This window comes from Penicillium vulpinum (genome assembly GCF_028829585.1).
Source record: "Penicillium vulpinum strain IBT 29486 chromosome Unknown utg000001l_segment0_segment0, whole genome shotgun sequence".
Classification (NCBI taxonomy): Eukaryota; Fungi; Ascomycota; class Eurotiomycetes; order Eurotiales; family Aspergillaceae; genus Penicillium; species Penicillium vulpinum.
In genome coordinates this window covers 6,102,562-6,125,255 of record NW_026643241.1, presented here as the reverse complement: position 1 = coordinate 6,125,255, position 22,694 = coordinate 6,102,562, and the positions used below count along the sequence as shown (strand labels likewise).

Below are 22,694 nucleotides of genomic sequence, written 5' to 3'. Positions count from 1 at the left end.
TATAGAAGGCCACGCTACAACCAAGAAGTGCTGACGAGGCCTCATGGGTTTTGCTCCACATGAAGATGATCGTGGATCCTGACGGGAAGAAACACCACATTTTCTTTTTACTTTGTACGTTTCACCCCTTCGCTGCGTCAGAGAGGGTCCAATTATAGCAATTATAACGCCTTTGCTTGGCCCTGCAGCCCCTGCCATTGGCCATGGGACTCAGTGCCTCCTCCTTTGATCCGCACACATCTTGCCTTGTCTAGACCTCAGTTAAACAATGGTCCCCTTTCCTTTTCTCTTCTTCATGACTTCCCTAAACCAACCGCGCTCTTTAAAGAATGCTGTTTCTGAGCATTTCATTGCTGTTATGGCTATGCCAAACCGCGCTGGCGCAATATAGCAGCGATGATCTTATGTCATTCGTCACGGTTCGTCTCCCACATCCCATCTCTCATAGATTGTTGAATACCCGCTAACACCGTGTTTTATCCAGCTCCCGGATATTCGGGCAGTGAAATTCAATGTCCACTACCGGAATCGCGAGCGTATCAGTTCCGGTTACTGGTTCGTCGCTCCCTACCTACACATGGGCCCCGATCCACCGTCGAGCTTGTACGAGCAATATCAGATCGGCCCGCATATCTACGATGGCGAAGGAGTGCGTCTACACCAATCCCCCGTGATACAGATGCCGACGGCTGACCATATTTCGGTACAATAGCGCCTGATCTGGACTGGCTCGCAACAGTTCGACAACCGGAACGTCTTCGATTTCAAAGTCGTCAACAGTCTGGGCCCTGACCCACATCTTTCGATGGTCTTGCAACATTCGTGGGATAGCAAAGTGGACACCGGGTATGGGCTGGTCTTGACCAATGATTACAAAGTCCAACGAAAGCTTCCTCTCCGGGCAGATCTCGGTGTTTTTGACATCCACGAGTTCAATATCCTGGAGGATGGTAAGACTGCGCTGGTCACGCTCTATCTTTCTCATGAGATTACCCTAGAGGAATTTGGTCGTCCGAAAGAGCCTACTTGGCTTGAGACCGGCGGGTATGCTGAGATCGATATGAACACTGCCGAGGTAATTCAGTGGTGGGACTCTTTTGACCACATTCCTTTGCCCGAGACTGTCCATTATAGCCGCTATTCTCCAGCAGAGGGACTTCCTGGCTGGGATTATGTGCATATCAACTCAGTTGACAAGAATGAAATTGGGGATTTCTTGATCTCATCGCGGTTTACGAACACTATCTATCTCATCTCCTGCATAGATGGAAATATCATGTGGCGACTGGGTGGAAAATATAGTGATTTCGAGCAAGATTTCACCTTTTCGAAGCAGCATGACGCGAAATTCGTGGAGTCGAACGGGACGCATCATATTATTTCGTTTTTGAACAACGCCTCGGATGAAGAATTCAACGAGGAAAATATGTCATCATCCCTATTTGTCGAGTTAGATACCGGCGCGAGGCCTATGACCGCTAAAGCCATTCGGCGCTATAACCGTCCCGATCACCAGCTCTCGAGACTCCGCGGCAATACCCAGCTGCTTCCAAATGACAATGTGTTCACCTGCTGGAGCAAAGAGGGCTATATTTCCGAACATGCCGCCGATGGAGAACTATTGATGACCGCCAACTTCACCTCTTCGCGTTATTCATCCTACCGCGGGTACAAATTCGATTTCATCGGTCGCCCCTCGACCCCACCAGACGTGGTGGCCTCGGTCTACGGCACTGATGAAACCAACATGGTGACTACGTTCTGGGTCAGCTGGAACGGCGCGACTGATGTCGCAGAGTGGAATTTCTACGCGCAAGCCTCCGAATTCGATGCCCCTGTCCTTATTGGCAAGACCCCCCGATCCGATTTCGAAACCATGTATATTGCCCGCGGATATCTGGACTGGGTATCTGCCGAAGCAGTAGATGTCAATGGCACCGTTCTAGGCAGATCCGAAATGCACCGAAGCAAATACCCGGACTGGAAGTCTGTCGGGTACAGAGGGAAATCAGACACACCCACTCCGGCTGACCCATCGATTATCTACCAAGCAAGTAAGAGCGCAGCAGGAGACAAGGTGGTTGCTGCGTCTAATCGCACGTCATCGGATGCAGTCGATACCCAAACCCAGAAAACCATCCAAGTCCTCAAGCATACATACGATGCCATCCGCAACATTAGCGGTATCTTCTCTTTTGTTTTGCTTCTTTGTCTGTTTGCCATTGTTATGGCAAGCTATCTGGTCATCCGTGGCTGGCGGGTCCAGCTCTACCAGCGTGTTCGCACGGAAGATGGGTTTCCAGGCGAGCGGGCGCATCTCGCCTCGTCACATCAGGATTAAGTTTATTTGGCTTTTCTCAAAAGCATCGAACGCTATTTGCATTATTTGCGGGGTGGTTTTGTACATCAATTTTCGGGGCTTTGGTGGAATCTAGTCCAATGTGTATATAGTACTGGTTACTGGTTTCATCGACTACCTGACCATATAGAGTTGTTTTTTTTTTTTTTTGGCTTTCGCGATATGCCGCGATTTTTTTACACCTAAACCCAACTGTAATTCAGTTCTGGTATGTGAAAAGGCAAATGTTTTGGGTATGATCTGTGGCAAAGGGGCCGAAAGAAATCCCAAGGCGTATGACAAGGTGCAGCCCATTAGGCCCATGCCCTTGCTCCTTATAGGCGATGTTTTGCTTTGTAAAGTGCATTTGTGAGCCGATAGAATCGGCATGAGGTCGGCTTCTCCATGGTCGTCATGTACTACACTAAGTGGAAGTTGCTCGACTCGTCAACAGTATTGATACCTTACTCATATTCACCCGCCGGCAACCTCCGAGTATGGGGGGCTGATCTGATTTGCCAACCCATACGCTAGTGTTGTTTATTATTTAATCCTCCCCTTGCCTACTGATTTAATCCCGAGATCTTCTTGCTTCTAATTTTTTCCGAATCTTTTTTCCTTCTCCCTTTCGCTTATGGCCGACAGCAAGCCTTCATGCAAGCATCAACCACGCGACCCTATACGTGTTTAGCATTGGGAAGAACTACATCTGACCGCAATAGCGGTGTACTTTGTACTCGGACTTGATGCAGTCGTTCCAATGAGGCAGGCAACTCTGATAACAATCGCCGAAGCTGATTGCAACCTTGGAAGGTGATACACATCCAAAGATAGGAAATACCCCCTCATGAGGGGTATCTCGTGAGGGGCATCTTAAGTGACCATTATGTTTCTTTTGACCTTCATGATTCCAGAGTGTCCGGAGCCCGGAGCTCTGGTGTAGATCAGAGACACTGATCTGGGCCAACACACAGATGCCTCAATTCGAAGGACGTCACACGTCACACGAGACATCTTTAAAATATCTCCGAGACCTGATTTACTCCAAATTGACGAAGCCGTGTACCCCATGTTCCGGCCCACAAATTTACTTGATAATAACTGGAAATGCCCTGCGATTCCCGATACTGACCAATCTCGGGAATATTGCCACATTTATTCCCGAGAAAATTATTCCCGAAGAGTCTTTTCCGTCATGTATATGTCGGGCTGGTTCAAATAATTCTTTGGCCTTTTTTTATCAGCTGTTTCTTCAAAGTTCAACCTTGGAATTGACTTGTTTGTTGTGTTCAACCGATTTCATAGACAATTGATACCCACTATGCCCTCAACAAGCTTATGCCAAGATGAGGCGTGCCCTCCATACAGCCTTATGGATGATTACAGCGAGGGAGCTCACCCACAAATCCTTGAAGCTCTTTTGCGAACAAACTCCACACAGCAAGTCACCTATGGAAATGATGAATACAGCATTTGTGCCCGGCAATTGATCCGAAACAAGATTGGTTGCGACGAGGATGAGGCGGATATCTTCTTCGTTCCCAGCGGAACCTCTGCAAACCTCATTTCAATCGCCAGCTGTTTAAGGCCCTATGAGGCTGTGATTACTCTGGACTCGGGTCACATCGCCTGCAAAGAGGCAGGTGCGATCGAGGCAACCGGCCACAAACTTATCCTCGTGCCTGCAGTCGACGGCAAGATGACCCCAACCAATCTCCAAAAGGCGCTCCAGCAAAATCAATTCTTCCCTCATATGGCCAAACCCCGGCTACTTTATATCTCTAATGCCTCGGAGACTGGCACTGTCTACACGAAACGCGAGCTGACCAGTCTCTCCGCTATCTGCAAACAATCAAATCTCCTCCTTTTCATGGACGGAGCACGAATCGGCACAGCAATTTGCTCAAGAAAGAATGATCTTACTCTACGGGAGATCTTTGACATGACCGATATCTTCTGGATCGGTGGCACCAAAGCCGGTGCTCTGATGGGAGAAGCGATCGTCGTCAAGAAGGAGCTAGCCAATGGTTTCGTTTTCCACCTCAAACAGCATGGCGCTTTGCTGGCCAAGGGCCGTATTCTTGGGGTTCAGTTCATGGAACTTTTCCGATCAGACTTGTTCTTCGCACTGGCCACACATGCCAATGAGATGGCCCAGAAGATCTCAACCAGCTTCGAGAAGCTAGGTTATAAGTTGGCTGCGGAGACGGAGACCAACCAAGTGTTTGTTGTTCTTCCTCAAGAATTACTTCGGAGACTGCAGGACAGATTTCGATTCTATGTTTGGGAGCAGCTTGACGATGGAAACTCCGTGATTCGGCTTGTGACGTCCTGGGCCACAGATGAACTGGAAATTGATAAGTTCAATGCGTGGGTGGAACAGTGGACAGTGGCAACCAATATTTTAAGTGATTAGATGTTCATTGACTGTTGCCAGCAGTCCATTGTCATTATGGAGGCACCCAATATTAATATAATTATAACAATAAATCAAAATTTATATCAAGATTTTTTTATATAGATCAAATCAAGTCAGCTGATCGCACTAACCATATTCGGATACTAAGCTATCCGTCTAACTCTTGCTTCCTCAAACGTGTGTCCAACTGTTCGATTAATCAACATAAATGATTGAATTAGTACAATTGCGCTCCTACGTTGATCCGATGGCTTGGTTTGTCTAAACATGCCCCACGATACTTGACAGCCACTTCTTTTTTTTTTGCCACGGCCCACTTGACTCTTCCCCATATGTACACTCGATGAGGCTGTCAATATCGTGTGACGCTTGTCGGTAAGTTTTCACCGTAACTATCAGGCGTATCATCTTTTCTTATCATCTATTCAGGCAAGCAAAAGTCAAATGTGTCCATGAAGGGCAACCACCCTGTCAACGTTGCTTGAAGACCAAAAACCAAGGATGTAATTTGACAGATCCCCGCGCCTCAAAACAGAAGGCTCGGGGGAATATTGTATCATCCAGGACTCCAAGAAAACGAAAGGCATCATCCGCCTTATTGCCAGGGATTGGAGATGCAGAAAGAAGCACCACGGATAATGACCCCGTGGCTCAAGACCCATTCAAGGACCCTATAGCAGCGCTGTCACCAGCAACCGTCATCAGTGCAGTGGAAACCTACAGAAAAAAGTTCCCAATTACCAATTTTCTTCATTACCCCTCTTTAATATCCGACATATCATCCAATGTTCACTCAGTGGACTCCGTCTTTGTGGCCTCGGTCCTTTCTTTGTGCGTGCGGTTTATGAACAGCGATGAACTCGAAGAAGAAGAAACATATGCCAACTATGCACGCAAAAATATTGCCCAGCGCGTGCTTGAAGCGCCCTCACTTTATCTTGCCCAGTCCCTTGTGATGCTCTCATTTTATGAGTGGGGCACTGGGCGACCATATCAAGCTTGGATGTATAGCGGTATGTATCGAATCCCCAAATAATCGTAGATCACTAGCTAATGACAAGCATCAGGCATGGCAACATATATGATTCAATCCCTTCTAAAGATGGCAGATGATAGCATGGAGCACAACCCTCAAGAGTTCCATGGATCTCAAACACAATACGAACAGCTGGTCCGAACCTACTGGTGCTGCTTTGCGCAAGACTGTGAGCTGAGCTCCGGAGCCCGCCAGCACTTTGCGCTATCGTTCTCCCAGATCTCAGTTCCTCTCCCGATCAGTGATCGGGACTTCACATTTAACCATACCCCGGCCAGCAGGTTGATGCCTGCTGACATGAATAAAGACTGTTTGCTAGCGAAGGATCTTACGATCGAGCATGGCCTCACAATTGTGACTCGAGGATTTGACATATTCGTACGAATTCTAAGATTTGCGAACGAACATCGACGAGCACTGGCTTCTTTGTCTTCAGATGACTCGACTACATCCCCGCTCCTCTTGACTTGGCAGGTCCTCAAGGATGAACTGGATGAGTGGAGGTTTCTTCAGGATGTAACGGTTCGTTTCCCAGCTACCAGCGTTCAGTCGCACGTGGCGCTCGGGTACGGGGAGCTGTTTGCGTACATCAATTTGGTTTATTGCATGAGGTACTTTTTTTCTATCTAACGCATTCTAAGCAACGAGTCTAACTCCATTTCCTTCAGCATTCTTTTTCTTCACCGGGACTGCTTCTTATCCAACCTCAAGCCCCATTCCGACGTTTTCCACGACACAAATGATGACGCGCAATGCGAACCCGATACAATCAAACAGCTATTTGAAGCTGCTCAGAATATTGGAGGTATCCTCAATGCACTGGATGCCTCCGGTGCATCTATCATGTCACCATATTCTGGCTTCAGCGTCTTTGTCGCTGCTCATATCAACATGTACGGGACAATTGCCCCACAGCGATATCCGGGTGGCCTCAAACGGGCTGAAGAAGAAAAGGGCCGAAATCTTATTTACCTTGAGCGACTAAGCAAACTCTGGCCCGTTGGTCGTAGCTGGGTGAGTGTTTCCAAATACCTCTCACCAGACATCGCAGCTAACAATAACCAGTGGCGAACGGTCCAAGACGCAAACCGATTCTACGAGATAGTCAAGAGCAACCAAGCCCACTCTGGATCTGGGATGCACAGTCCTAGGAGATTCGCCCTTGCAGGTACCCTAGATGAATATGGTGACATCCGATCTCGCCCAAGTAGGGACGCGTATGCGACTAGGGCACGAGCCTCTGAATCCCGTGATACCCACAGCTCTCATGCCCGTGGAGAAAGTTCATCGTCACCTGGTCTTGGTGGCGTACCTAATTTTCTGGCTAGAGATAATTCTGCGCTTGGTGGTCATCACGACTTTGAAACTGATATGTTTCAATGGCCATTTATTGATGGATCGTGGTCTCTTGGGTTTGATACGGGATTGGATGGGTTGTGGTATAACTCGGGGTTGTTTGACCCAAATCCATCTCTTAGATGAAGATGCTCTTTTTTGTTGGGGTGTATATGTCGCTATGACATTCATTGCTTTAGGAGATCCTAAGGGATCATCATTGGTTCAATATGAAGGAAGTTGTTAGGATTTTATATATTACTTAGATAGATATATATCGCTGCGATTTGCCCGCACTTTTCCAAAAGTCTTACTTAGGGAATAGCAATGCAACTATATCTCATTAAAATAAAAACATTTGCACTAAATTTAAATGAATTTGGAAAATGAATACAATGTACAAAAGCTTTGCCTGAATATTCCAAGGCTGTATAGGCGAGTTCAAATGTGTATGCTTTGACAAAATCTGGTTATGATATGAAGATAGTGGCTCTCTCACATCAACCAGTCCAATGGCCGAGCAGTAACTTGGTCACCTTCTTCCTTGGTCTAGTGGTGATGATTTCCGCTTGTCATTAATACCGATAAGCGCGGGAGACCGGGGTTCGATTCCCCGAGGGAGAGATTTCTTTTTTGCCTAATACATTATATTCTTTTTGTTGTCTTTATCCATACGTTCTACAATTAACTAGTTAATTAGTAGCCAATAAAACAGGCAGAGCCCGATCATGATGGGGACAATACCCGACGCCGAAGTTGACTATACATAAACATCTGGCCCCGGGGATAACCACACCAGAGCTGTTTGTCTACACAGCTTACTACATTTTTAGGTTTAAAAGCCAGGAAAAAAATACACTCTGCAGCAAACGATTCAATACATAACCATCTAAACGTTGAGGTTGAATGCAACCTTCCTTGCGATTCTGTCAAGACGTCCACCCATATCATTACATTTGCAATGACACGGCGCCTTCTTCAGATCTAATACCACATGAATCAAGTCGTGCTCCATGCTAAAGAACACATTCTCGAACTTATAGCGACCGTTCTCTTCACGGCACCAAAAGGTAGTATTGCGACGAATGATATCGCTGTCTGGAGCCTCAGCAACCATACGGAGTGCAATGTCTATGATTCGATCCGCCTGAGCGGACAGTTTTACTACCGCCCGAGAGACACCCACATGGCGCTCTTTCCCTCGACCATCTGGGTCGCGCCGGAGAATATGGGCTTGGGTATCCAAGTTGTCCCTGAAGCTGCTGCACTCGTGCTGGAGCTTTTCCTGCCAGGATGAGAATACTTGAGGCATGGTGTTGGCGATTCTAAAGTACTGGGTGATAGATCCGAGTAGATGAGGGTATTGGAGTATTTATATCAATATGCTCAATTGGCGAAGATGTCCTCGGACAAAGAGGAAAAGGGATGTGGTCAAGACCATTGTTTGATCTGTGAGTACAAAGGGCATACATGCGAACAAAGAGGATCAAATTACCTGAGCTGCACGTACACCCATAAAAGTATAAGAGCATGAAAAAGAAAGGGAAGAAAGAAAGACAGAAAAGAAATTCATTATGGTAATTAATGATGCTGGGTATATAACAATGAAAAATTTGACAATAACACCTCCCCTTAAGATGTCTCGACGGTCTGTGATACATCCACCGTCTTCCTGATGCCGTCTTGGGTGTGAATGCTGGACTTGCCAGTCTCCGGGGGACCAGCAAATGAAATCAGGTGACTCTGGTCACCAAAGTTTGTCGCCTTGTCCCAGTCAGTCGCAACATTCGAAGCCGGGGCTGACTTTCTATCACTCAACGGATGGGTAGAGCCGCCGTCCTCGTAATATTTCTGCGACCCGTAGTTCTTCATATAATAGGCCAACATAACATTGAGGACAGGTAGACAGGCACAGATCAATCCAACACCTCCCTCTGCATTGCTACTGGACGTTAGAAAAAGAGAAAGATTAACAAGGAGAAGAGGGGGCATGACATACCCAGATAAGATGACAGAAACGAACATGATGCCCTCATCCCTTGAGCCTTTCACGACGATGACCAGGCGGTAAAGACTGAATGCGGTGGCCAGTCCACCAGCGCCAAGTATACCTATCACGCGCAGCTTTCGATTGCGCGACATTTGCAAGGACCATGTCAATGGCAATGGGATAAGGAGGATAATGAGGTCACTGACGACACTAATCACGGAGTCGGCGATGAGAGCAGCATTCTGGTCCAGACAGCTTCCCTCTACCTCATCACCGAGCCAGTACTTGGGAATGGGTTTACACATGCAGATCTTGACAACCAGAGCGACGGTGTAGTAGCAGCATAAGCAGCCGAGGAAGATATAGATGAACCAGACTTTGCCGCGGTAGGGGGCGAAGATGCGTGTGAGAATCGATAGGAGGGCGATTTTGACGAAGAGCGCCATAGGACAGTAGAGAATGGTCGCAATATAGCAGAACTTTCTGAATGATATTTGCTTATTGGGGCTGAGCTCGTTAAAGTAGTATCCTCCGCCATTGTGACCGACTGTTAGGATTCATATGTAAGTATGTAGTTGTTTAGACGTGGGAAGTATCCGTAGCACCTACGGACAATGGAGATTCCACAATATCCCATAAATAAGAGCTGCATAAAGTTAGATTTGGTTAACAAAGATAATTTCACTTGTTCAACTTACCCAAGAAATCAGACAGGCAACTAGAGAATGATTAGCAAAATTCCCCAAAAGTGTATATGTGCAAGGGATAAACTCACGATCTTCAACTCCTTGAGATTGCTTGAATCGAAACCGGGTATAGAATCGCAACGCCACAAAGATAGTCACGATTGGAATACAGATATATTGTGTGACGAGATTGATAGTATGCAAGGCATCATCTGTTGGACCCTCAGCAGTCATGATGGGCTTGAAGTTGAAGTTCCCCCGCCTACAATATTGTAAAGTAGTGGGGAATTTGACTAGTTAAAGAACTTCACATCGTCAAAAATGAGGATAGACAAGATGATCTTCTGTGGGGACTTGAAAGCTAGCGAACCACTACCTATTAATGTACTATGTAATACCTAGTGGCGCGGGATCCATGACGGCGATGATTGACTAAGGGACTGCGTTAGACGGGACTCCACCAGGCTCTTTTTAGTGTTGACCTCCGGATAGCTTCCGCCGGAATTTTATGAATGGTCAGCGATTTTTATTCCGATCCATGAAAACAACGCTAGAGAACACTAGACCTACGTTTATACTCCACCAGGATTCAGCAGGGCAAATCGTATCGATTCTAGTGTCTCGTATTTGTCCAATCCGAAATTTACATTTCGCCACCAACGCCGTTGTTTTATCAACCAGAATAAATGGGTCTTCATTAAACCCTATATTGACTATTGACTAGCCGAGGCAATATGATATTTTTGACAGCAACAATGTCTTAGTAAATGATCGACACTGCCCAAAAAGGGGTTTGTGTGTGTGTGTGTGTTTCTTCTTTTTCCTTTCTATAATCCCCTTTATCCTCAATAATCCATTCAATAGTAAAGCGGCATAGAAAAGAAAAAAAAAAAAAAGAAATATGACCATCTGCTACTTGAAGGGCAAAGACTCCGGTCTCTTCAAACCCTTGACTATTTCAAATGGCAACATTACCCTCGAACATCGTGTCGTCCATGCACCTCTGACCCGCAACCGCGGAGAGCCATTGAATCCCACGAGCACTCCGGATCATCCCAATCGGATTTGGGTACCTGGAGATGCAGTTGTGGAGTATTATTCCCAGCGTGCTACCAAAGGTGGCTTGATAATCTCAGAAGGAATTCCACCATCACTCGAGGTAAGCATCGAACCCAGTTAGGTGGCAGACAGGCACTCTGTCAGTCCAAGTTAAGATAGTCCGTTGGCTCCCTGGGAATTGCATAATGATAATTATTCAAACTTTAATTTCCTTTTTTTAGAGCAATGGAATGCCCGGAGTACCCGGCCTGTTCAACTCCGAACAAGCCGCGGGCTGGAAACGAGTCGTGAATGCTGTTCACGCAAAGGGTGGCATTATTTTCTGCCAGCTGTGGCATGCAGGCCGTGCGACGATCCCTCAGATGACTGGATCGCCTGCAGTCTGCCCCTCGGCGTCTGTGTGGGATTCCGCGACGGAATGTTATTCGCATCCACCCGTCGGCTCCACAGAGCCCGTGCCCTACGCCAATCACCCGCCTATCGAAATGACAGTGGGACACATCAAACAAACTATCGACGACTATTGCATTGCCGCTAAGACTGCTATGGATATTGGGTTCGATGGCGTCGAGATCCATAGCGGAAATGGCTACCTGCCGGAGCAATTTTTGAGCTCCAACATCAACAAGCGTGAGGATGCTTACGGTGGTACTCCGGAGAAGCGCTGCCAGTTTGTGTTTGAACTGATGGAACAGTTGGCCAAGACCATTGGTGAGCATAATCTCGCTATCAGATTGTCGCCATTTGGTATGTTCAATCAAGCGCGCGGAGAACAGCGAGTTGAGACTTGGACTCACCTGTGTGAGGGTCTGAAGAAGACCCTCCCGTCGCTATCGTATGTCAGCTTTATTGAGCCGGTATGTTTTCGTTGTTACTTATCTAATGGTGTACTGCTAACTTATCCAGCGTTATGAACAAATTTTCGGCATCGAAGAGAAGGATAAGTTCCTTGAGAGCTGGGGTCTGCTGGATGTGACCCTTGATCGTTTCCGCCAGATTTTTGGCTCCACACCGTTCTTCTCCGCTGGTGGCTGGGATGATCAAAACTCCTGGGGAGTGGTGGAATCAGGCAAATACGATGCTCTGTTGTATGGTCGATACTTTACTAGCAACCCGGATCTGGTGCACAGACTGAAGGAAAGGCTCCCCATGGCTCCATATGACCGAACTCGGTTCTATGGACCATTCGAGGACAAGACCTTCCATTATACAGATTACCCGACTGTGGATCAGAAATAGGTCCACAGAGTACAGATTATATAGATATACATGTACATATGTCCATATGTAGATAGATATATGCATGTCAAACTTGAATAAGCATAAAAGTAAAATTTGACGATCAACAATGGAATCTTGGAACCTGAAAATGCCAGAGTCCAGACCAAGGCCGACTGCCAAAGTAATCCATGGTTCAAAGGCATCCAGAATTTCCGAAAACTACATGGATGACGGCTCTAGGTACTTTGTAGGATTTGACAATTTGGTAGTATTAGACCTTGGGGTACTCGGGATACTCGGGGAATAAAAGAGTGAGATTGCCGTAATTGAGATCGACAACCCACTCTATCCCACCGAGAAAAGCCCGATGAAGAGCAGAAACAATCGTAAATATGTTGTATATATCTAAACTGGTAACAGAATATCATTCGATATCACACATTACTTAAATTATTAACGACGTCTAGGTCTACTGAATTTGGCTTGATACCTCGGGTGGGAAGACACTGGGGAAAGGAATATCATCCACTTGACCCGTGTCTCCACAACTGGAGAGAAACAGATTATATTCACCAATAATGAAAAGGGACGGCAAAGAAAGGGGAAGGTGAGAAGCGATCTTGAAGTCCTATCGCACAGACACCCTTCATTTACCTCTCCTTTAGCGCTAGCCGATGCGAAGGTTATATGTATTATCTAGTTCCTCCACATATCTGCTCCGTATATCGATCGCAAATAACACCCACAGGCCACTCAATCCATTGGTGGAATCCGACTCCTAGAGACTCCCGAATTCCTGAGATGACATGCCGATCCCAAGCGATCATAAGCCATGAGGATCGCATGAACTTCAAAAGAATACACCAATAAGCGAGGATAATCAATGAAAGTGGCTCCTTTTCCTCAAGAAGACCGATGAACTCCTCAGGCCGCCTATATATCCATCCAATGACAAAGGGCATCAAGCTAACATCGTCCTTCCCAGCGCTTCGATACTGGTACGCTTTCTCAAACATTTCGAGCAAGTTTTCAAATGCACCAGCGTAGATCTGACACGTGGAACTCCCTCTAGCTTGCGCTTCGATAAAATGTTGAACCTCTTTAATACGAGACTGATTTTTCCGGAGCTCATCTTGTAACAAGGGGCTGACGCCCCGAATAGCAGGATCAGCGTAACTCTGTAAGACTCCGGTAAAGATTTTGTCATGGCTAGACATCAAAATCGATCTCACCCCTCTCATAAGAACCAGCCATTCAGCCTTCCCTGTCTCACTGAAAACAAGGTATTCACCAGGTTTTGGACCGTGTGCGAAATAAACAAAACATATCAGCACTGTCGACATGTAGATCGATTGACAGTTCTCCGAATCAAGATTCGATAGAATGGCTGACACAGATCGAATGCCAAACGTAAAGTGGTCATCTGCCTGTATCACATACTGGTCTCGTTTCTCGGGGTGGAGATGGCCCAGATGCAAGGCTGCTAGTGCTAATATAAGGTGGAAGATGGATGGCGAGGAGAATCCCCACTGTGGAAGGTGGGTTTGCCAAACTCGATTGTGGTCGGTTGTTTCGTCTGTTAGGGTGCGGTATGTCTCTGTGACAAAGTGGTGGAAGAGCCGTAGATCGGCGAATGAGAGGGTATCCTGGCTCTGTGGTAGGGCACTGATGTTGTTGCGTTGGACTTCGGTCGAGACTGTCCGTGAAGATGGCTGGTCTGTTTCACCCTGGTATTTAGAAGGCTTGAATCGAAATTGTGCCTTCGAAGGTCTGGATGGGGATGGTGCTAAAGAGGATAAAGCTGGCGATATAGCTGCCGCCGAGATGAAGTCGCACTTGATAGCATGATGGGTGCATCTGGAGCATGTTGGCTTCTTTTCGTCACACTGTAGACTATTAGTAGATTCTCATCAAATCTTTCACTCTATCCAGACTGATCAGCCCCCACAACAAAATAATGAGTAGAAAGTATCCAGGACCCTGAAATGAATAATCCTCTCCTTTATAACCTTATCTTTATGATACCAGGAGTAGCCTGTGAAAGACGACGTGACTCAGGGACGATTTCGAAACACTCACTTTGATTCGCCGTCTTTTACAGTTTCCACATCCTGAACGAGATTTACGATGAGATTTTCGTGATCTGATCGCGTTCTGTGTGTTCTCCATGACGAGTACATGTGTAGGGCCTGTAAAGCATCGTATTCGCTTTAATTTTGCCGCTTCAGGATTTCAATATATGACGTAATGACTAAATATAGAAATTGTGGACACACGTGATTATGGAGTCCCTACTTTGTATGTATAACATAGAAAAATCTTACGGCTTATGCCATTTACTGCTTTAATGTACAGTGATCTGCTATTGTTAAAGAATCCTCCCATTTAGGTCAAAGGTATCCCGTAGGAAAATTTATCAGTGCAAATGATAGGCATCTAGCCTTGAAGCCAAGCCTCGAACCTAAGTAAACAAAGAAACTCCCCGAGGTCAATTCATAAAGTGATACATAATTTTTACCGCTTTTTCATCTTTCTACTACAAAAGTGAAAATGGGAGAGAATATCCGAGAACATATCTAAACATATTTTGCAAAAATACTGTTAAAAGACTACAAAGTACATGAGACCGTATAAGGCTGACTATTCTTGTAAGAGCCATTCATTTTCCTACCAGGTTCTAGAAAATGGAATCCCCATGATCATCTAAAAAATACTCCGCAGTGGATTAAAGGCTACGGGACCTGCATGAAAGAAGTATCCTGGTCTGATACATTTGATTTCACCCATAGTAAGTCCCCATCTGGAGCGGGTCGGGAAACTCCCCTGGCCATCTTTTCTGGATTCCATCGTTCACCAGTGCGACTTCGTCCTGGTCGGCGAAGATACCATGTTGATTGAATAGATTAATTTGATCGTAAACCCAGGTTCGGCCATTCCAACCATCATCGTCAATCTCATATTTGTGCTGATTATTCGCAACGATGATATTGTGGATATCCCCCACCGTAAACCCCGGGTTCACGCTCAGGACAAAGGTCAATTGCCCATTGGGTGGGACCAAGGTCGATCTTTTTGGAACACAATGTTGGCTTTGGAACCATTTTCAAGAACAGTGGTTTCGTGTTCGTAGGTTGGCTGACAATGAAGCCTCACTGCTGTCATGTTTTCCTCAGATGTGGACAGAAAAAAGGTCCAGCTGGTTGGAATATTGAACTCACGGGGGGCCAGACATATGGCTCGAATGCATTCGAGTGGCTGGCGCAGGATTTCGAGCCGCTCTCCCACAGGTTCGAACTCGATTGGATCCCATTCAGGGCTGAGAAGGCTATCTGGTTCTGTTAGATCTTTTTGTTGGCATGTAGTAGGTGATGAGTTGACATACTGCAGAAGTAATCAGTGATTAGCATGTTTGGTATTGCGTACGAAGGTAGAGAGAGATTAAGTGAAGAGAATACTGAACGTCTCAGCTATGTCAGAGATGGCTGGAGAGATGGTAAGAGATTAATGTATAGAAGCAACTATGTGAATGAAATGAGACATCTTGATATCGTCGGTTTTCTGTTATTCTGTTTGCTACTTGATGTTCTCTTTCTCCCTCTCTTGATAGGTTATGAGCCCTTTTTCCCTGTCATCATTTCCGTCTTATAGCACCTCGCCGGCACAACAGTGCAGATTCATTGTCAATTCAAGATTGGCTGGCTAAACTCTTCCGTCTCACAATATCAAAGGCATTAATGACGATCCCATAACTCATTTCTACCCTTTTTCATTAATTCCGAGGTTGTTATCCATTTATATCACTCCCATAGCTCTTAACTCTAGCAACAAACCAATTTTTAATACTCCGCATAGGTATGCACTTTTGACGTTCCCCTTTTAGTGCCTTTCTTGGCATAATATACTTGCTTTTTCAATAGCCCGTTTTTTGCTTCTTTTTAAGACTTCGGGAACATTTGGCGATTATTCAAGGACCGCCACATAAACTAGTTAATTATTTTTTTAATAAAGCTGATAAGCACTTTTCCCTATAGAGTACTTGGCTACAATTGCTTCCGCCTCGCCACGACTACTCCGTACTCGAATTTTGTACCTGTACCCAATATTGCCACCATAGATACATCGATTTTAACTAGTGAACAATCACCTATTACTGTAATATGCAGGTGACGGGCGCCCCCGGCGACTTGGTACCCTGCCGACTTCCCAATTCAGCTATCAAAGCGATCTGTAAGATGTAGCCTTACATATCCTCCAGGGTCTCTAATTGCTATCGCCAATACCAAAGAGATTTAACTTGGACCCACTGGATCGTATTTCCCCAAATTTTTCCGTTGAGATCTAGCTACCTGTAAAGAAACCTTGGAAGCGTTCTCCTTGTCTCCCCTTTGTCTTCTCGACTCTCACCGTCTCACCGTGGAGCTAGGAACATTCTGAAAATTTTGACTACGCCAGTTAGAAAATGTTGAGTAGGTCACTTAAACTTTCTATACGTAAACAAAGAAAAAAATGTACATCTTCTCCGTGGTTCCTTTATTTAGGAAGCACGTGTTGTTCTGTTGAAGACGAGACACGTTATCATATATGACCTATCTCCCCAGTTCTTCTCAGCCCCAGAGATCTTGGGTTTTTTTTCTCTTACAACCTTCTTCCACATCATCTGCAATGGATCTCTTTCCAAGTGCCTTTGTGGCGCGTCCGTTGAAGATTGTGGTGATCGGTGCTGGGTGCGTGCATACCGGACTCGAATGATAATCACTTCAAAGTTCTGACAGATCGTCATAGCATTTCGGGAATCCAATTTGCACACGATGCAAGCACGTCATTACCAGGTGTCGATCTCCAAATCTACGACAGGAATCCTTCCTTGGGAGGAACATGGTATGAAAATCGGTATCCTGGGTATGTATTCTCTATGTTATCAGATAAATTAGATCGCTAATATTAGAGCATAGCTGTACATGCGATGTGCCTTCCCACACTTACCAGTTTAATTGGGCGCCCAATCCATCATGGTCATCGCTTTATCCTCCAGCTCCTGAGATCCACAGGTACTTGGAGGATGTAGCCGACAGGCACAATCTGCGCCGTTTCATGACCTTCAACACCAAATGTGTCTTGGCTCAATGGAACGAAGAATCTTCAAAATGGAAAGTTGTTCTCCACGACGTAATTTCCGGCGAAGAAAATACCGTCTTTGCTGATGTCTTTGTCTATGCTGTCGGGCGGTTGAACAACTACAAGTTCCCCAAGATTGCGGGCCAAAAAGCTTTCCAAGGAGTCCAAGTGCACACTGCAAACTGGCCAGCTGACATGGTTGTCAAGGACAAGCGGGTGATTGTGATTGGGAATGGTGCAAGCGCCGTTCAGTGCGTAGCAGCTTTGCAGCCAGGTGAGTCGCAAAGTCATCTCGAAGATACACCACGCTGACTAGGCCGGGCTCTCAAGTTGTTTCGCAAATAACCAACATTGCTCGAGGTCCAACGTGGATTCTTCCACATGCAGCGGCTGAAGATGGTACAGTTCAGCGCGAATGTGAGTGTCTTGGCTTATCACAAAAAGAAACTGGCTAGTGATAGTGCTAATCCGTATCTAGACTCAACTGAACAGAAACAAGCTCTCTTGGCTTGCCCTATGCGCTATTATGAATTTTGTATCTCATTAGAGCAGAGACTTGCTGCAAGTTTCACGGGACTCTGGAGAGGGACTCAATCTCAAGCCAATTTTACGTCATTGGCACATTCATTCATGAAGGCCAAGATCACAAGTCCCGATCTTCTAAATGCACTCCTGCCAGAATTTGAAGCTGGCTGTCGTCGCTTCACCCCTGGTGGTCACTATCTGGATGCGTTGCAAAAGCCCAACGCCATATATGTGCATGACTCAATCAATAGGCTGACCGAGGATAGCCTTATCACTGAATCGGGTGGGGAGTACAAGTGTGACATATTGGTATACGCCACCGGATTTGAGCCATATCAGCCACGGTTCCCGATCACTGGTCGCGCTGGACGATCGCTGAGTGAAGACTGGGATCGTGAGGGACCTTGCGAGAGCTATATGGCCGCGATGGTTGCCGAGTTCCCCAACTTCTTTGGTAAGAACCGAACGCTTTTTTATTGATTATTGTGCTAACCGGTGTGTCTCTTGGACAGTCTTCAACCCCCCAATCTGCCCTGTGAATGGATCGGCTGTCCCCGGAATCCAGAGGGCAAGTGACTATATGATTCGAGTCTTATCCCGACTCCAGACAGACAAACTGCGATCCGTATCTGTGACGCCGCGGGCTCAACGTGCATTTAACCAATGGGTCCAGTCGAGAATGCCTCACATGGTCTGGTCTGGATCGTGTAAATCATGGTGTAAGTAGATCCATACCTCTCTTGGCTTTGCGCATTGACTTATTCTTGGTGGTACAGACAAGAACGACAATGGAAAGGTTGTTGTTCCTTGGCCTGGAACTGTCCTTCACTACTATGCGGCGACCGAAATTATCCGCTGGGAAGACTTCGATCTAGTCTACGAGAACCCCGATGAGAAATATGCAAGTTTCGGCAATGGTGTGACTATTGATGGATTCGTACCTAATCAGTTCCCCTGGGTCCATCCCCCCACTGATGTCCAAAAGCTAGAAAGGAATGTGGAGCCAGCTTCCCAAGCCTTTACATTTTCACCACCAAGCAACGTGTTGCATCGTGTGACAAGCCATTTGTTACAGTCGCTGGGTGCATGGCTAAATCCCGGTGAGCAACCAGCCAAGATTTGAGGAATGTTACTCTGCATAGCTAGGTTTTGAGAAATCCAATTTGTTTTCGGGTTAAGTGATCTATGTACCGAAGATACCTACGTCTTTGTAGACGCAGTTCAACAAAATACCACCCGAGATCGTGCTACGTTTCTGAATTATTACCTAGATATCAGGTTCAACTGGATGTGGTTGTATACCAATATATTGTGTAGTTCCAATCAATGCATATATTATGTAGTTTCGATATCCGATGTTCTGGGCCGATCAACAAGGTGGATATCTTCCCGGTAATTCACCGGCTATACACGCCCCTACGCTTGTGGTTTTCGGCAGATACTACCTGGATTATTAATGAGCTCCTTTTGACTCATTTGTTCGATTCCAAGAAATTCAAGGTTCACTTCTGCTTCTTTTCATGCCCCACTAGCTTCATAATTAAGCCTACTTTCACAATGGCCAACAATAAGATGGAATATGTCCGGTACAAACAGACCCCTGCGGTACACTACACATTATTCCAATAATATGCTAATATTAAATAAATAAAAGCCTTGGAAATTCGGGTTTAAAGATCTCCAAGATCATCCTTGGGACAATGGGCTATGGCAGCAAGCAATGGCAAGACTGGGTCCTGGACGAGGAAGACTCACTGCCCCTGATTGAACATGCCTACAAGCAGGGCATCAACACTTGGGACACGGTAAATTAAGACATCTTAATTTTTTTTATAGAAAATCACGGAATAAGCCCACTAATATTGAATGTATAGGCGGACGTCTATTCCCACGGCAAATCCGAAGAAGTCGTCGGAAAAGCCCTGAAGAAGTACAACATCCCCCGCAACCGTGTGGTAATTCTAACCAAGTGTTTCTTCGGCGTCGACGACGAGGGCAATTTCCCACCCATCGCAGCGTCTGCCACAAACGACGGCCCCTTTGTCAACCGCACTGGCTTGTCGCGCAAGCATATCTTCGATGCCGTCGATGCTAGCGTGGAGCGTCTGGGAACATACATCGATGTGTTACAGATCCACCGTTTAGACCGGGATACTCCCCGCGAGGAGATCATGAAGGCACTGAACGACGTTGTCGAGAGCGGAAAGGTTCGGTACATTGGTGCTAGCTCGGTATGTCCATCTTGCCTTCCACTCCTATTTCCCTTTCTTTTCTTTCTTTTCTCCCTAAGATCCATGATCTCCACACTGACCCACGAATGATCAGATGGCGGCGTGGGAATTCCAATCCCTGCAGAACATCGCCGAGCGCAACGGCTGGCACAAATTCATCTGCATGCAAAACTTCCACAACCTCCTCTTCCGCGAAGAAGAACGCGAGATGATTCCCTACTGCCGAGACGCTGGAGTCGGCATTATTCCGTGGTCACCGATTGCCCGTGGGGCGCTGGCGCGGCCCTGGGGCTCGCGCGAGACGGTGCGTGAGAATAGCGACGGTGCGCTGAAGATGTTTGTCCGTAGTCGCGAGTCGGAGGCCGATAAGGCTATTATTGACCGGGTCGAGGAACTCGCTAATAAGAAGGGCGTGAGCATGGCCCAGATTGCTATCGCCTGGTCTTTGACTCACCCTGGCGAGAACCCGATTGTTGGACTGCATAGTGTTAAGCGGATTGATGAGGCCGTTGCCGCTATCAAGGTCCAGCTGTCCCCGGAGGAGATTAAGTATTTGGAGGAGCCTTATGTTCCTAAGGCTGTGACTACTCTTGAGCGGTAAAAAATTGGAAGGATATTCATGGATGTACCTGCGAAGCTTTATAAGGGATGTGAATACCATAAATATCATGCAAATTGAACTTCGAATTCTGTTTTTTACGTCGAATAGGGGTTTTAGCTGGGTTAATTTTGACCGGGGTTCCTAAGCAATGTTCGAAGGCGTCTTGATATTTTACAACAGCCCTGAGCTCTCTATGGTGAATATGTATTAGTGTCTAGGTATATAGTCCACGGGTAGTTTCATGGGGCACTGGACAACTTGATTTCTTAGTTCTTTGATTTACTCTATTCCGTACTCCGTATACATGTCATATCCAGCCCCAAAGATTTCTCTATTATGGGTACGGAGTAAACTTTGCTTATTTCGGGAGTATGCTCCCCTGGAATCTGACACCCTAGTGCGGAGTAGGGAGTACGGAGTACGTACTTCTGCGAAGTACACAGGTCATAATCCCGCCATTACCTTGGCAAACACTAATTCGATCGAGATCGCAGACAAGGGTGTAGAATAGCACCAATCACAGGATGGACCCCCACTCCTCGATCTCCTCTATGCACCTAGCTCCCATGACCTGGGAGATACATATGCACTCTATTCCGGGTCTCCGGTCTGATCCAGCGAGAGGATAGGCTGGCGCACAAGTGATCAAAATAGTCTACTGCAAGTTCTAAGCTAACAAAATATACCTTCATGGTGACTTCATGCTTGTCCCTCTTTAAAAGCCAATTGCCCCAGCCGTTTCTTGGGTCCATATATGTATCTGTTCCTGCTCGTTCTCTTTGACCATGCGTTCTTTTACTGCCCTGATGCAGGGCCTAGCCCTTGCCACCTTCGCCCACGCCGTTGACCCCGCTGCGATCTACAGCGGTGGCTACAACGCATCCAGCGAAGTCTTGCTTCGCATTGGAAACGGTGGTGCCGGACAGAGCGGACTGATTGGCGGTACGTTTAACCAAAAGAGACCATGCTACATCTCACATTACACATACATATATACCTATAGCTACATATATACATACTTTGAAGTAACAGATCCCGACATAAACATATTAACAAACGCACTAGTCCTCGCAGACGCCTTCATCAGATCCAGCGTCCAAAATGGCTCAACCCCCTTCAAAGTAGCCTGGTACAAAAGTGATACTACAGAATCAATCAAATACCTCAAATCCAACACCGTCGACATAGGCATAACATACGCCCCAGCCGCCGAGCAAATAGCCATAACCCAGGCCATCGCCAAATCCCCAGCCTGGTACGCCTGGCGCGACCACTTCCTCCTAACCGGCCCACCCTCCAACCCAGCCAATCTCTCCAACACCACCGACATCAAAACGATGTTCTCACAGATCTTCTCAGCTGCCGAGAATGGCACCTCCTCGCCGCCCGTGCGCTTCCTCTCGCGCTACGACAAGTCCGCCACAAACATTAAAGACTCGCAGCTGTGGATCGAAATCGGGCAAGTGCCCTGGGCCACAGCGTACTCCACTTGGTACCACCAGTATATTTCGTACCCGATCCAGGCGCTGACAGCGGCGATTTTGTTGGATGAGTATACTATTACGGATCGGGGGACGTTCTTGTCCATCGATGCTGGGTTGCAGAATCAGACGATTGTTTATAAGGCGGCGACGGATGCACCAGAGGATCCGTTGCTTAACCCGGCTCATATGCTTGTTGGGCGCGGGGCGAGCAATGAGATAATGGCGGACCGTTTTGCGCAGTGGGTTATTGGGCTTGAGGGGCAGAGGGCTATTGTCGGGTTTCGGAAAAATGGGCAGCAGCTTTATACGGCTGCACCGATTAATAAGACTGCGCTGTTTTAGGTTGAGGGGTGATGGATTGTGGGTGTGGTTTTTGGGAATTGCAGCTTGAAGCGGTTTGATTCACTGGTCCAGTTAAAGGTGCGTAATTATATATTGCTCTAATTTTTGATCCTTGATTAAATCTATAATTGAAAGACATTATAAAACAAAGAGGTTTTGGGATTGGCTGGGGGTGATGGGGTATTTTATTCATATGTAGCGTGATGGATGATAGATGGATAACAATATACATGTGTGAGATACAAGCATACACATTTTGAGTTTGAGCCTCCAGGACTTGAAGATGAAGATATGGTGAGAAGAAGTAGGTAT

At 46.5% G+C, this 22,694-nt stretch overlaps 10 protein-coding genes across 10 annotated transcripts; 7 read left to right on the top strand and 3 right to left on the bottom strand.

The window, feature by feature from the left end:
* Positions 1-329: 329 nt before the first annotated feature.
* On the top strand, positions 330-2,341 carry N7479_002188 (uncharacterized protein; the record flags this gene model as incomplete). The annotated part of the gene is made up of 3 exons (XM_057249885.1): positions 330-419; positions 485-649; positions 713-2,341. The coding sequence occupies 3 exons, from the start codon at positions 330-332 to the stop codon at positions 2,339-2,341; spliced, it is 1,884 nt and encodes a 627-aa protein (XP_057114317.1).
* Positions 2,342-3,659: 1,318 nt separating this feature from the next.
* N7479_002187 (threonine aldolase family protein) lies at positions 3,660-4,754 on the top strand (the record flags this gene model as incomplete). Its single annotated transcript, XM_057249884.1, has 1 exon — positions 3,660-4,754. The coding sequence occupies one exon, from the start codon at positions 3,660-3,662 to the stop codon at positions 4,752-4,754; it is 1,095 nt and encodes a 364-aa protein (XP_057114316.1).
* Positions 4,755-5,100: 346 nt separating this feature from the next.
* Positions 5,101-7,275, top strand: N7479_002186 (transcription factor domain-containing protein; the record flags this gene model as incomplete). Its single annotated transcript, XM_057249883.1, has 4 exons — positions 5,101-5,132; positions 5,187-5,770; positions 5,825-6,404; positions 6,462-7,275. 4 exons carry the CDS (start codon positions 5,101-5,103, stop codon positions 7,273-7,275), a joined length of 2,010 nt encoding a protein of 669 aa, XP_057114315.1.
* A 742-nt stretch (positions 7,276-8,017) lies between these two features.
* Positions 8,018-8,440, bottom strand: N7479_002185 (uncharacterized protein; the record flags this gene model as incomplete). Its single annotated transcript, XM_057249882.1, has 1 exon — positions 8,018-8,440. The coding sequence occupies one exon, from the start codon at positions 8,438-8,440 to the stop codon at positions 8,018-8,020; it is 423 nt and encodes a 140-aa protein (XP_057114314.1).
* A 320-nt stretch (positions 8,441-8,760) lies between these two features.
* On the bottom strand, positions 8,761-10,038 carry N7479_002184 (uncharacterized protein; the record flags this gene model as incomplete). The annotated part of the gene is made up of 5 exons (XM_057249881.1): positions 8,761-9,070; positions 9,128-9,665; positions 9,728-9,764; positions 9,817-9,836; positions 9,894-10,038. 5 exons carry the CDS (start codon positions 10,036-10,038, stop codon positions 8,761-8,763), a joined length of 1,050 nt encoding a protein of 349 aa, XP_057114313.1.
* A 667-nt stretch (positions 10,039-10,705) lies between these two features.
* Positions 10,706-12,102, top strand: N7479_002183 (alkene reductase; the record flags this gene model as incomplete). The annotated part of the gene is made up of 3 exons (XM_057249880.1): positions 10,706-10,963; positions 11,085-11,720; positions 11,770-12,102. The coding sequence occupies 3 exons, from the start codon at positions 10,706-10,708 to the stop codon at positions 12,100-12,102; spliced, it is 1,227 nt and encodes a 408-aa protein (XP_057114312.1).
* Positions 12,103-12,776: 674 nt separating this feature from the next.
* Positions 12,777-15,491, bottom strand: N7479_002182 (uncharacterized protein; the record flags this gene model as incomplete). Its single annotated transcript, XM_057249879.1, has 4 exons — positions 12,777-13,970; positions 14,939-15,107; positions 15,164-15,413; positions 15,467-15,491. The coding sequence occupies 4 exons, from the start codon at positions 15,489-15,491 to the stop codon at positions 12,777-12,779; spliced, it is 1,638 nt and encodes a 545-aa protein (XP_057114311.1).
* A 1,255-nt stretch (positions 15,492-16,746) lies between these two features.
* N7479_002181 (flavin-containing monooxygenase) lies at positions 16,747-18,847 on the top strand (the record flags this gene model as incomplete). Its single annotated transcript, XM_057249878.1, has 7 exons — positions 16,747-16,808; positions 16,867-16,983; positions 17,037-17,473; positions 17,530-17,616; positions 17,678-18,178; positions 18,237-18,443; positions 18,501-18,847. 7 exons carry the CDS (start codon positions 16,747-16,749, stop codon positions 18,845-18,847), a joined length of 1,758 nt encoding a protein of 585 aa, XP_057114310.1.
* A 434-nt stretch (positions 18,848-19,281) lies between these two features.
* Positions 19,282-20,556, top strand: N7479_002180 (aldo/keto reductase; the record flags this gene model as incomplete). Its single annotated transcript, XM_057249877.1, has 4 exons — positions 19,282-19,310; positions 19,379-19,529; positions 19,599-19,955; positions 20,050-20,556. 4 exons carry the CDS (start codon positions 19,282-19,284, stop codon positions 20,554-20,556), a joined length of 1,044 nt encoding a protein of 347 aa, XP_057114309.1.
* Positions 20,557-21,341: 785 nt separating this feature from the next.
* N7479_002179 (uncharacterized protein) lies at positions 21,342-22,382 on the top strand (the record flags this gene model as incomplete). The annotated part of the gene is made up of 2 exons (XM_057249876.1): positions 21,342-21,498; positions 21,622-22,382. The coding sequence occupies 2 exons, from the start codon at positions 21,342-21,344 to the stop codon at positions 22,380-22,382; spliced, it is 918 nt and encodes a 305-aa protein (XP_057114308.1).
* Between the last annotated feature and the right edge of the window lie 312 nt (positions 22,383-22,694).